At 42.0% G+C, this 13527-nt stretch overlaps 1 protein-coding gene and 1 long non-coding RNA gene across 7 annotated transcripts in view; one reads left to right on the forward strand and one right to left on the reverse strand.

Annotated features, from left to right (window-relative positions):
* The window catches only part of LOC108245704, a 541596-nt gene that overhangs the window by 280022 nt on the left and 248047 nt on the right, over positions 1-13527 (forward strand). The window lies entirely within an intron of this gene.
* The window catches only part of LOC108245699 (beta-1,3-galactosyltransferase 1-like), a 185337-nt gene continuing 175458 nt past the window's right edge, over positions 3649-13527 (reverse strand). For all 6 annotated transcript variants that reach the window (XM_017432817.3, XM_017432814.3, XM_025009724.2 and 3 more), the window contains one exon: positions 3649-6805. In XM_017432817.3, coding sequence (XP_017288306.1) covers positions 5553-6539 — 987 coding nt within the window. In that variant the 5' untranslated portion in view covers positions 6540-6805 and the 3' untranslated portion in view covers positions 3649-5552. The remainder of the gene's footprint in view (positions 6806-13527) is intronic.

The following is a 13527-nucleotide window of genomic DNA, read 5'->3' on the forward strand; positions in this document are numbered from 1 at the left end:
ATATTTGGTTCCCACTGGTAACTTTTGCAAAAAAACAACAGCAAATGTCTCCAAATTCAGAGGACTTATTGTCCGCGATGAGAGGAATAAACACAGTTAAAGACTTGTTGGTAAATTAAGTTCAAACCTCCTAGCCATTAGGAAAAAATCATCCAGCAGACCCAAAAACATGACTGTGGGCCACATTGAAACTCTTGTCACCATAAAGACTTCAGGAAAGCTGTGAGGATGTCGGAATGCATAAAAAGCATCCCTGTCAAGACTCTCTCTCCCGGAGGAGGCAATGGACTGTACGACCGATCCCCAGCTGCTCTCGCCGAGCCATTTTCTCTCACCTTGACAGAAATGTGAACGCGCAGATGGCAAACTGCTCACTGCTTATTTATTCCACGGCTATTTTCTCATAAACACACATCCTCGGCGCCTCTGGGGACGAGTGGCATGGAGGTCACGTGAACTGAGAGGCTGAACAGAGGGCTTTCAGGGTGAAAGAACAGAGAACAAATCTGCAAAAAAACAAGAAATGGTTTAAAAAAGCAGCTTTAAAAAAAAAAAAACTCTGCAGAGGGTTAATCCGCATTAGGAAATTTGCCTCCTGTCTTTGAACCAACTAACGAGACCCAGAATACAAACCCAGGATCTTGTCTGTGACTGAGCTCCAAAGGCTCGGCCTCTAATGCTTTGTTTGTTAATCTCAGCGTTCCCAGTCGTCCAGCATCCTGCCTCAATCGTTATGGGCTCCATTTACCACGAGCCCTGCCATAATCGCCCGTTTCTCATTTTCCCTGGGCTTCAGCTTATTTAATATTTTTTTTAAATGCCCTACCACTGGGCTGCTTGGCCAGTTACAGAGCAGAGCATTACTCAGCACTTTGTATCCAAATGCATGTGCCATAGGGGCCGATCAGAGAAAATGCAAAACACAGCACTGAGCCAGAGAAGCTGTGAATACCAATTATTCCACATGTAGACGACTGGGCAAGCCGCCTGCACATTTTCTGGAAGAAAATAAAGTTATTAACTGATAACACACTGCGGCAGCTGGTTGTTTGGTTGTTTTTTTTTTTCCCTTTACGTGATAAACCTAAAGAGCATCATAAACTCATCCACTAGAACAAAACTCTTCCAGTTATAGACTGTAGTTTCCAAACTGTTCTACGAAGTGATCAAAAAGAAGTATTTGACACGAACACACCAGCTGGGAATAGTTCCATTATGGTGAAATTATAACAGTCACGGTGTGTTTGATGCCAAGCGAATCCCAAATGGGCTTTAACGGGCGAAGCTGTTAGAGCGAAACGCCTCATCGCGACTACTTCCCACAGTTTTCTGTTTGTCTTCGTGAGTGCACCTCTGAAGTTGGTTCTCATTTCTTCCAGATCAGGTCCCACGGGGCCGCCACCGCCGCTCCCAAAGATGATAAATTACGCCGGAAACAAAAAGTTCACAAATTCAACATAGCACCTGTAGGCGCCAGAAACTTCCGCCGCCTGGCTTCGTTCGTGGGACGAGATGCTGATTTGTCCAAACCCTCACATCCACTCGGGTTTTCCCACTTTGTGAACCATCGCCTTTAGTGAAAAGGAGCTGCCAGACACTAATGATTTCAGATAATTACCTTCACTATTCTGCACACCAGTGGTGACACACAGGGGCCTCTGTGACTGCCTCATCGCCACTTACCAAAGAGCTCTCCGTTGACCTTGTGTGTTCATTTCCAGCCTGCTTTTTGGGTCAATACCGTTGGCTGTAACAGATGCAGGGGAAAAGTTGCTGCTGGGTATATGTTTAACGGAGCTTAGAAGAAGCTCGCTTTTACTAAATTACACACCATTGTCATTATCACACAATTTTAGATGCAAAGATTAGGTGTTTCCAGACTACTCTGTGTTGTTTCCACATTAATTATACTATATTGCCAAAAGTATTCACTCATTGAATACACAATGATTCATCCAAATCATTGAATTCTGGTGTTCCAATCCCTTCCATGACCACGGGTGTATAAAAATCAAACACCTAGGCATGCAGACTGCTTCTATAAACGTTTATAAAAGAATGGGTCGCTCTCAGGAGCTCAGTAAATTCCAGCGTAGTATCTTGATAGGATGCGACCTGTGCAATATATCCAGTCGTGAATTTTCCTCGCTACCAAATATTCCAGTCAGCTGTTAGTGGTATTATAACAAAGTGGAAGTGATTGGGAACAACAGCAACTCCGCCACAAAGGGATAGGTTATGTAAAATCATAGGGCAGGCTCAGCAGATGCTACAGTCAATAGCTACAGCCCTCCAAACTTCATGTGGCCTTCAGATTAGCTCAAGAACAGCATAGAGAGCTTCATGGAATGGGTTTCCATGGCTGAGCAGCTACATCCAAACCTTACATCACCAAGTGCAAAGAGTCTGATGCAGTGGTGTAAAGCACGCCGCCACTGGGCTTTAGAGCATTGGAGACGTGTCCTCTGGGGGACAAATTATGCTTCTCTCTCTGGCAATCGGATGGATGAGTCTGGGTTTGGTGGTTGCCAGGAGAACGGTACTTGTCTGACTGTATTGTGCCAAGTGTAAAGTTTGGTGGAGGGAGGATTATGGTGTGGGGTTGGTTTTCAGGAGTACTTAGTTGTAGTGAAAGGAACTCTAAATGCTTCAGCACACCAAGACATTTTGGACAATTTTCATGCTCATATGCTCATATTAAACCTCAGGGATTAAGAATGGGATGTTACTCAAGTTCATACAGTATATGGTGAAGGGAGGCGAGTGAATACTTTTGGCAGTATACTGTATCAAGCACAGTCGTGGAAGGCTGATGATATAGATTGCTTATGAACTCTTCTGTAGATATTCAAATGGGAAACCATCTGTCCAGCAGTTATGACCTGGACCAAACTCGATCAGAAACGGGACATTGATCTAAAACACAGCAGTAAATCTACAACAGAACGGCAGGAAAGGAAAAGAATCAAGGTGTTGGAATGGTCTAAATGTTGTTATGGCTTTGAAAGCTTTTCGTGAGTTAGTTGACATCTTCATCCGAGCTTTTCCAAATTGTTTAAAAAGGCATAGTAATCTTACCTCGCAGAAAGTAATAAAAAAATAAAAATCTGCTGCTTTTTGTCGTTCTCCAGTTGTACAGGACTGTCCAATCAAATTTTTATTTTATTCAGATAAAAGTTGACCATTTCTATTTTTAATACTCTTTATAAAATAAACAGATCATTGTGGAACCTTCAAGGCTTACCAAAAACAAAGATGACATGTATAATTCATGTGGCCACGGGAATTTGGTCCGCTTCACTCAGCCTCCTTGTAAACACACGAAGGCTGAACACAGCTTTTTCACGTGCCAGCTGCAGAGGCGATACGTCTGATCTAACAACCCGCCGAAGTCCCGTTTCGCTCGTCCATGCGCACCACCACCTGCACGGGGGGAGCGGGAATGTTTTCCGGACTCATCGGGAACGTTGGCCTGCCTGCGATGAGCACAGCTGCTGTGGTGAACAGCAGCCATAATGAGCTGCTTCCACTCCTACAGCTCCAGCTCTCTCCCTCTGAGAGCAATCAAGCCGCGAATGCGCGCAGGTATATTAACTTCCCGGTTATGTGTATTAATGTGAGCAAAAGAAGTACAATATGAAATCATATGAAAGGCGTTTTATTTAATCTCAAGTAATGGAAAAGAAAGACTGAAAAATGTCAGATTTGTTCTCAGTGTACACTTCTACTGCACTCCATGTTCAAGTAATAAAAAATACGAGTCTGCAGCCTGTCACAGAAAATTATCAGAAGTGACCATTCACTACACAATGACAGTAGCCACGTCCTCATTCTGATCATCTTTCTTAAACCTTTAATATTTTCATTTGTTCTGTACAAAGACTGTTAAATCTGTTGTAAGAAAATACACGTCTCTTCGAGGAGCATTGCTGTCCACTCTTGATATGTCGGTGTAGGTAATCAGTCCTTCAGGACACACCAAATCTAAGAGTTTTATTTTTGGAAAAGGAAACAAGACTTTTTTTTTCATTTGCTTTTCATCCAAGGAGCTTTATCGATCCAGGCCCTATCCATACGGAAACAATTTTTGTGATTGAAGCGGGGTTCCAAGTGAAAAAGTTCCTTGCGTTTTCGTGTAGTAGCGTGTGAGCTTTATGCTCAGGTTGTTTCCTGTTTTTGTGGCAGCTGTACAACGCCACATACAGGCCTGGCATAGGTACTGCTGCATTAACGTGTAGCTGAAAACATTTCTAGAAACGGTGCCCTGTTTCCGAGGAAGTAGATCATTTTGGAAAGACAGCGTTCCTGTGTGGACGTGACTAGGATTATGGCAGTTTTGTGACTAAACTGCATCTAGAATATTGCAAGTCATTTGTACGAATGTCGCACAAATACCACAATTTATTCGCAACTGCATAAGTATGCAAATGTGTTGAAAATTGGATCACAAGTTTAAGGTTTCCAACTTTTTGGCGTCAGTCAGCCCAGTCAGATAACCAGGCCTATCCAGCAACTCACTGGGCTGTGACTGCTGATGACAAAATGCAAACGGCATTTGCAAGTGAGTCTCCAAAATGTCTACGGAAGTTCTCCATTGATGATGTGTTGGAAAAATTTGCGCAACAATTATTTAGTCTCAAAATAGTCACAGATGTCTGGAACACTTCTCGGTTTAGTTTCTGTAATTTAAGAGGGTGGAGCTGATTCCAAGTGAAAATTTTGGTATTTTATAGCAACTAGTCCCCAACAGTGGCAGCCCAGTGAGATACTGCCTCAGTAACCTTCATGAGGGGGTGGGGGCAGGGGTTGATTTGCATCTACTACTGATTCAGTTTGAATTGAGAAAGCTCCTCAGACAAGAAATGTCTTCAAAAATTAAAAGTCCAGTTGCCTTTTTAATAATAAAAATACCTCTTGATATGCTTTTCTACAGTGAGAGCAACATTGAATCATCACATCATAAACTCACCAAGATCCTCACAAAGACAGCTGCTGTGCCATCTAGTCAACATTAACACCTTGTTCAGAAAATACAACAATTACATGAACATTCATAATCAGAGCGTGGGATCGAGCTGTGCCTAGATTCTGGCTTCGAACAAGCGTGTCGATGTTTATGTCTCCTGCAGTTTTGGTAAACGGGGCCAGTCTTTGCCTCGTTGTAAATGAGGAGTTCAACACAAGCCTCAACGCTTCCCGTCGTGTAAATTCATGTAAAAATCATGGCGCTGCTGGCATAGACAAGCAGCCACCTGAGGGTTCTCCACAGTCTTGAGAAACAGGTTTCCAGCTTTGTGTGTAATTTCTCGGTCTGTCAGCAGCGTTAGCGCTGAACCACCTTGAAGCTGCAGCGGACACATTAACAGTGAGAAGTTTGCTTTGGTCTCGCACAGGAGAGATTCCTGGCCAAGTAGGCAGAGCTCTATAAAGCCTCAAATGCATCAGCAGAACTGATCCTTGAGCTTCCCGCTGTACATGATGGAGAGGCAGGAGGTAAAGACAGTTAATCCCTGTTTTAACTCTCCCACTGGAAAAAAACACTTCCAGTTCTGCTAACATTTGAGGTGTTTCTTGCTTGTCATGTCGTTCCAGATGCGGTGCATTTCCTCTGGGGAGATCTGATGGACGGTGACCACCCGCCGGTAGCGGCAGAGGCTATAGGCCATCTTCCAGTGGTTGAAGCCACTGTTCTGAAAGGGGTGGATGCCTAACTTACGGAGGCACACACCCACGTACACGTCCTCTAGGTGCAGCAGCCTGGTGTGTAAGGATGTCTTGTATATGAGCTCAGCCACGTCCGCCGAGAAGACGTAGCCAGTGCCAGAGCAGAAGGGGGGGTACTTACTGTCAGGGTAGAGATCCCTGGGCATGTACCACTTGCTCCGCATGTCTCTGATTGGCCCACCGTTGATGACGTAGCCTGTGAAATACCTCCTCCTGGGTTTGGTGGTGGGCTTCAGGAGGTTGTAGATGAGGTTCTCCATGTTGACAAAGATGTCACTGTCCGTCTTAAGAACATATTGAGACTTGGAGCAGAAGGTGGCCACCCAGCGCATGCCCATCATTGTCTTAAGGGTCAGGTTGTGGTATGAATCGATAAAATCCTCCACCACAATGTCATGGAAGATCTGACTCTCCTGTTCCACCATCTGGTTGAGGACGGCATCTGTGCTTCGGCCCAACAGGAAAAGCGTGACCACACGGACATCTGGAAATGTGGTCTCATCCCCCCACGTCTCCCTGATGGCCTGGCGGGCATCGAACTCCTTGTGGGTGGTGCTGATCAGGATGACGAGGAAAGGAGGTTCGGCCTCGCACTTCTTGGCTTCGTTGATGAGGTAGCCAAAGTCATGTGGGTTGAGCGAGCGCGTGCGGATGTTGCTGAGCGTGGAGTTCTTTACCACTTTGGGTGCCTTGCGTATTGGGATGGACATCTGGCCTACAAATGAAGAGGAGGGGCGGGACACACTCAGGTACCACAGAGCACTGGCCCAGCATACCACCGTCAGCAAGTACAAGCAAGAGACCTTAGAAGGCATCGCTGTTCACTTGGCTGGCGTTACCAGCGGCAGCAGTGTCGGAAACGTCGAGGCCCCTCCTCCATGGGGTGCGTTAGATCTGGCGGCGCAGCTTGAGGCTGCCTCCGCAACACCGCTGACATTAATTTCAGATAATGGACTCCTCTACTGTCTAGCGTTGGTGTTTTGATTGAAAAGAAGCACAGGGGAGATTTCTTATCATGTCTGTGGCCTTACAAGGTCTCATCACAGCTTGTGGAAAGGCTTTCAATTCTCTCCGATGGCATCTGAAAAAAAAAAAAAAAAAAAGATGAGAAAATCATAACCACGTAATGAAACAGCAGAAAGACGAGCACATTGATTGATGTAACACAGAACAGGCTGGATTTTATATTCTTTAGGAGGCATTTATATCGGCAAGGCGCGTGACATATTTAACAATGCTTTTTATTCCCTTTTTCATTACAGCCTATAAGAACAGCGGCTGTGCAGACCCTGTGCTGCAGCCTATCATTCTTTCACTGACTGTGATGAGAGAGCTACAGTCTGAAGAAAGAGAATATTGGAGGAAACACAAGGGCCTGCTCCGTCTTCGTCCGACCACTCTCTATTTGTAAATGCTGTTTATCTCGTTTTTATCCCTCCTGGACCAGACAGTGGCTGGAAAATCAGAGCTTGAGATGAGGAGGAGGAGACGGATTGAGGCAGAGGAGGTGAAACGGTCTCATGGGGGAGAAAAAAAGAGCCACTTCCTCTCCAACCTTCTCATTTGGACTCTCCATACCTTAATGTCCATCTGAGCTCAGCGTGTGGATCTTTTTCTTTTTCTTTTTAAATCACCCGCTGTCAAAAGGAATGTTTTTTGCTTTTGTCGCTGTGTGTCTGTGAGTGTGCTTTTTTTATTTGTATGTTAGCAAAATATCTCCTGAACCTCTCTATGTAACTTCCTTGAAACTTGTAATGTGAAACAGCTTTGTTAACTTGACGGACACTGCTCAGAAACTTTCAGAATCACTTCTTAAATATGAACTGAACCCCCCCCCCAAACATTTATTGTACTTTTACGGATTTAGGTGTCTGTCTGGATTCAAAGGCAGTGATGGATGAGCAGCTCAAAGGCTGTTTGGTGTCTGAAAGCCAAAGTAAATTAAATGCGTCTCTTCGAACAGACTTATTTGCTCCAGATATGCTGTAATCTCTTATGATGTGACAGCAGCTCTGTATGTTCTTACTGATTGAGCTCGACGGCTGATAAAACACTCAAAAAGATCTGATTAGAGATAGTAAAATGTGCAAAGACGCCTCTGGAGCTCCGTTTTGAGATAGGAGTGTTACGATAAGAGCAGCTCATTCTTTTATCACGTGGTGGATTTTGTCATGTCTTGCGGCATGCAACGGTTCTTTTCATCAGGACTTTTCTCTTTTTCCGCTATCTCTTCTTTCTCTTTCCGAAGCAGTGTCATCAATCTCATGGTCCAGTAGAAGCCATCTCATCACAGCTGCTTTCCCACACCTCCTCCCTCCTTGTGCCCTCAATCACTCTCTTCGTCTCTACTTCAGTGGAGGCTTGATCCATCTTTATATGTCTCGCTGCTCCCCTCCCCTGCCTCTAGTCAGCTTTTCATTGTTTTTGTCTGGTTTTAAGTCTCCTACACTATCTTGTTTCTTTCCTCACATCACTTGAACCTCTCGTTACTTACCCTCCATGCTCTCTTATTTTTGGAGGGAGGAGGGAGTATTCCTCTTTCAGAACTCATCTCTAACTTATTGACAGCTTCCACTGCAATCAGTCTACCTTCAGGCACTCCATCTTCGCTACTCCTCCTCCTTACAAAAAACTCACTACATCATCTTCATCCCATTTCCTCGACCTTGCTCCCCCTTCTTCCCACTCTTCCTGCTTGCACGTCGGCTTGTTTTCACCTTGAGGAGGGTCTACTGGCTTCATGAACCTGCAAAAAGTACTTTGCATCCATTTCCCCCCCCCTCGCCCAGAAACCAAAATCCTTTAGTGATGCACCTCACAAAATCACGAGACCCCTCTTCGACTCGGAGTAAATTAAAAGATGGCTTTGCCGTTTTCAGGCTGCCGTGACACTTTGAATTACAATGGTGCTCAGCAGATGCTCTCTGAAGAAAATGTTTCACATTTACCAGGATGTCGAGGCTGGAGTCTGCCGACTCTAGCTGTGGTGAGAGAGCCCCTGCAGTTGGCAATATTCTACAAGACCTGCGGTATTTCATGGTTAGACCACATAATCTACTGATTCAGCCAATATGTGTAGGGGGTATGAGAATTGCAGATTTTATTGCCATCTGTTGAGTCTATGATCACAAAAATTGTCTTCAGACACTGTTAGAAGCAGATAAGATTCCTTCAATTTCTGCTAAATCATTAAACTGCCAACTTGTAATGTGCATACGCTCTCAGCTACTGGTTGATTAGGTCCATGAAGATAACACTTTTGAAGTGTAATGCAACAATCTTGAAATAAATCTGCTTCTGTAAAAGTTTAAACCAAAAGAAGTTAATTGTTTGTTTTCCTGTTAGCATCTCAACCCGATTCAAGTAGGTCGCCACAGTTATTTGACATTAGCAAACACAAAAATAGCTACAGCCCAAGTCGGTTTTACAGATATTAAGCTAAAATTTGGTGTAGTAGTAGCTGGAAGTTATCCAATTTGGCATGGAAGATGTTGGATGATATACATTTCCTTAAGGAATGCTACATTTATTCATCTGTGCAATTGTTTTGAAGGATTTGAGGTGCAGCAAAGCACTGTTGTTTCTATTTATGAGCCCAACTGCACTGATTTAAATGAGGTGATCAACACTTGTCAATATAACGCCTCACAATCATACAGCATCAAAAACTAGTGATGAATAAAAATGATGAAAGATCTTAACATCTGTTTGATTATGATTAATATATTGCTCAAAAGTGGGATTACCAACAAGCCTCTAACAGTTTATGTCCTAACGTCAGACGTTCCTTTTAAACTCAGCTTACAAGTAAGAAGTACAGAGTGTGTCTGACATTCACTACTTGTACCTTTTATCAATGTATGTAGATCTTACTTAGTACATGTGTTTATTTAATTTTGCTTGTTTAAAGACACTTTTACTCTGATTTCTATTTAAAATGTATTTATTAAACTAGCTTTTCTGGAAGGAATGCATATTACACACCACTTGGCATGCCAAAGGTTTAAACACAGACCTGGCATGATTTGTTAGCACTCAGAGTATGTGTTCTTATTGACTCTCAGGTACTACCAAACCAAATTTGAATTTAATTTATGTAAAACTGACTGAGGTATAGCCATTTTGTTCACTTAAGTTGATTAGGTGTTTTGCCTCTTGAATCAAGTTGACTTCAAAGGTGAATCAGTTGTAGATGCACATCCAACAATTACTTTGAGAGTTTTATTAAAATCCTACCGGAGGCTCATGGGATATTTTGCTAACAGATGAAAATGGACTCTGACAGTTAATGCCAAAGTTTCAAACAAAGATTTTGCTCTATCTGTTTGTGCTTAAAGTATGTATTGGGGATCAGTCTCATCTACTATCACATTCAATTTTAGCTAAAAATTTGTAAAACTGACTTAGTTATGACTATTTTGGTAAATGTGCTTTAACACAAAAATGAGTTTAAGTCATAACATTCAAAGTGTAAACATTGTTTGCCGAAATGTCTTCATGACTGTAAAAAAAAAAACAAAAAACAAAAAAAACAAAAAATTGAATGATCACGTGACCCAACGTCAAAACACTGCACCCCTCACCCAGTGTGTGTATATGTGTGTGTGTTCTTGACTTTGGTGTAAAATGGGGACCAAAACCTGACAATGGGGACCCCTTTTCCCTTGAGAACCAAACTTCTGTCCCTGTGAGTACAAAATGATGTTTGAAGATTAACATTTGATTTACTTGTTAAATTCATGTTTTAGCTTCTGTTACGATTAAGAATAATAGAGACAAGTTAGAGAATATATTGTGCATATATAGTGAGACCATGGTCAATCAGAGGCAGATGTAAATGTATTGTTTATACATTTGTATTAAGGTCTATGGCTTTTTATTTTATCTGTATCTCTTGGCATATTACTGTCACTGGAAAAACTTTCCAAACTGAACATACAAATTTCTACACAGTCTTTTAGTGAACTCTGAACCTGCATCACTCTGCACGGTGAAGCTGAACGTATAACCCAAAAACTGTGACAAACAATGAGGGAAAAATGCGAAAAGCTTTCTCAGGCAATTTCCAACCACTTTGTGCCCTTCGTGTCAGCTCATCATTTTCTCATCCAGCAGTCTCCGAGGTCACCAGCGTTCTGGGTGTCAGCAGCAGATTGTGTGGTTAAAATAACTTTGAAATGTCAGATTTCTGAGCTGCATTAGATGACAAATCCAGAGAAAACTGATTAGATGCTAATGAGAATATGTCGGATTATCAAACTTCAGGTTAAATGGGCACATTACGAAAAATAAATATCTTGCAGTGTAATTATAGCCTGCCCCTAAAAGGTGGGCAATAATGTTTTTGACAATGTCTGTGTGTATGCGTGTCTGTTAGCAAAAGATCTCATCAACCAGTGGACCAATTAACCCAGTTCAAGATGGCCACCACAGCTAACTGACCCTAATAGACCCCAAAATAGATATACCTCAGTATTGGATACTGAGCTACATATTGGTGTGGTAGTAGCTGAGAGTCATACCCACCACATACTCCAAAAGCTAACAAATCATGCAAGATCTCCATATTGAGTCAGATTTGACATGACATTATTTTGAAGGTTTGACCAAAACAGCTTTAATTGTCATTTCTTAACATAAAATGATCTTAGTTTAAAACTCTGGCACAAAAAGCAGTGGCCATTATACATTTCAGGAATGCTAATTAGTTTTTATGGTTCCTCAGCAGTTTTTGACCTCTGAACTCCTGCTTACATTTTAAAAGGTGTATAAAAGAGTCTATAGAGTGTTTCTTGTTTTTTTTTTAAACATGAATAAGGACTGTAAGAGGATCGGTATGCAGCAGAAACACAATAAGCGCAAGATTACCTGCTAAGAAGTTTAATTTTAGTATTAATATGTAGCTCATAATGAGAATCCTGTTGATGAAAACACACCAATAGTTTTAAACCACTTTTCAATGTAAACATTAGAATCAAGCAAAAATAAATTACTGTTATTTTCACAGCGCTTACTGCTACGAATCTGAAATGGTTGTCATGACAGTGTGATGACAAGCTGCAGGGAGAGACGGGAAGAAAAAAAAAAGAAATGGAAGGAAATGATCATGAGGAGAAATGCAGTCGTGCTACTGTACGCTTGTGTTAAGTGCTCAAGTGTTTTGAAAGTAACCCACCCCCCACGGCAAGTCAATTTAGCAGCCTGAGCTGAGCTCTTTTCCCCGCTGGTTGCAGCTTCATTACTCCTCACAGTGATTTCAAGACTTCACGTGATATATATATAAGTTAAGGTAATATTTCAGAAAAAATGTGGCAGTTTTGGGCTGCTGGCCAGTAGAATGAAAAAAATCTATATTTTGAGAAATTGTGCTGAACATGTTTGACTTCAGCTTCAGTTTGGCGACAATTTCACAAAATACATTCTGAGTTAGTGTTATCTTAACAAAAGGTATTCTGTGAACTCTTAACCCTCCCGTGGCCTTTAGGTCAAACTGACCCGAAAGGCTACTCTACCTCTCTGCTTCTCTCGCTCTCTTTTGAGGGCTTCAGGAGGGTTAAAGCAGAAGAAAAACATAAAATATGGATTCTTAAACAATGAACTGGATCAAGATCCGAAAAAGTTGTATCCAAACGCAGATCTGTTTTTATATTTAAAAACAATATATTGTCCTCTACGCAGGTTTTTTAAGGGAATTGATTTTAAGTGGCGCACCTTTTTTTATACTTCATTTGTTTGGCAATATGTACGCAAACTCCAGACAAATTTTGGCCCAATTTATCACTGGTAGCTTGTGAAAACGTGTGAATCAGTGTGACTGCAATTTCTACCGCATTATTTGGGCAATCTTAATGTTTTTTCAAAAAACACCTGAGGCCTGGACTCAGACACCTTCTGGCCTCGGTGTGATTTCTGAATGGAGCCATTGGGGGGGACACAATGTGAGGTAGTAACAGAACTTAAACAGTCCACATGTGAAAAGGTAGGCCGGATTTGTGATTGAATAATGTGATGAAGTGATGATGTCCACTTTCAGAGAACCCGCTCAGCCGCCAACACAACAAAGTATGAATTTATCCTGGAGGAGAACCCTCCAATGTTTTTCTTCTAAGTGATCTAAATGATGGCAAACTGGGGCACCAGTGAACCTTTCTGCTTCAAAAAACCCTGTGGCTTTCAGATGCATTTTGGAGCATACAGAAGACAAACTGCAGCAGTTGTGCGCTTATTTTAAATATTTTGTTGAACACAAACAAAATCGCTATACTGAGCTCATCCACCATGTTGTGAGAAATGTTGGCCAGAAGAACAAAATAAAGCGCAGAGCAACACGTAAAAGCAAAAAAAAAACCCCCAAAAAACGTCAATTATCTAAACCAGTCCCACTGGAATCCTTACATGGTCACTGATTGTTCACTAACACACTTGGATTTTGAGTCAAAATAAAAAATCTTTAATTATTCAGGAAGTGTTAGAGTTATTTTGTTATTTATATGTGACACAGAAGGAAAGAAAACCATTTGGTAGTAATATATAATGCAGCAAGGTATGTACCCGGTAGTGGTACTCAAGGTAAGTACTATGTACATACCTGATATTTACCAAGTACAAAAGCAGAAATGACAGAATTAATTTAACTGAATTATAAATGATCTATCCATCCACTGAGCAGTTGCTGCAGAAAATTTGTTTAGGCGGGCATTGCTGAATTTTAATTGAAGACCACAGGCCTAAAGTATTCATCTTGTTTAAAGTTGCCGTAGGAGGCTACTCTGAAATCGATCGAACAACAAGAAGACTACAAAG

Source organism: Kryptolebias marmoratus, linkage group LG23 (assembly GCF_001649575.2).
Source record: "Kryptolebias marmoratus isolate JLee-2015 linkage group LG23, ASM164957v2, whole genome shotgun sequence".
NCBI classification, from domain to species: domain Eukaryota; kingdom Metazoa; phylum Chordata; class Actinopteri; order Cyprinodontiformes; family Rivulidae; genus Kryptolebias; species Kryptolebias marmoratus.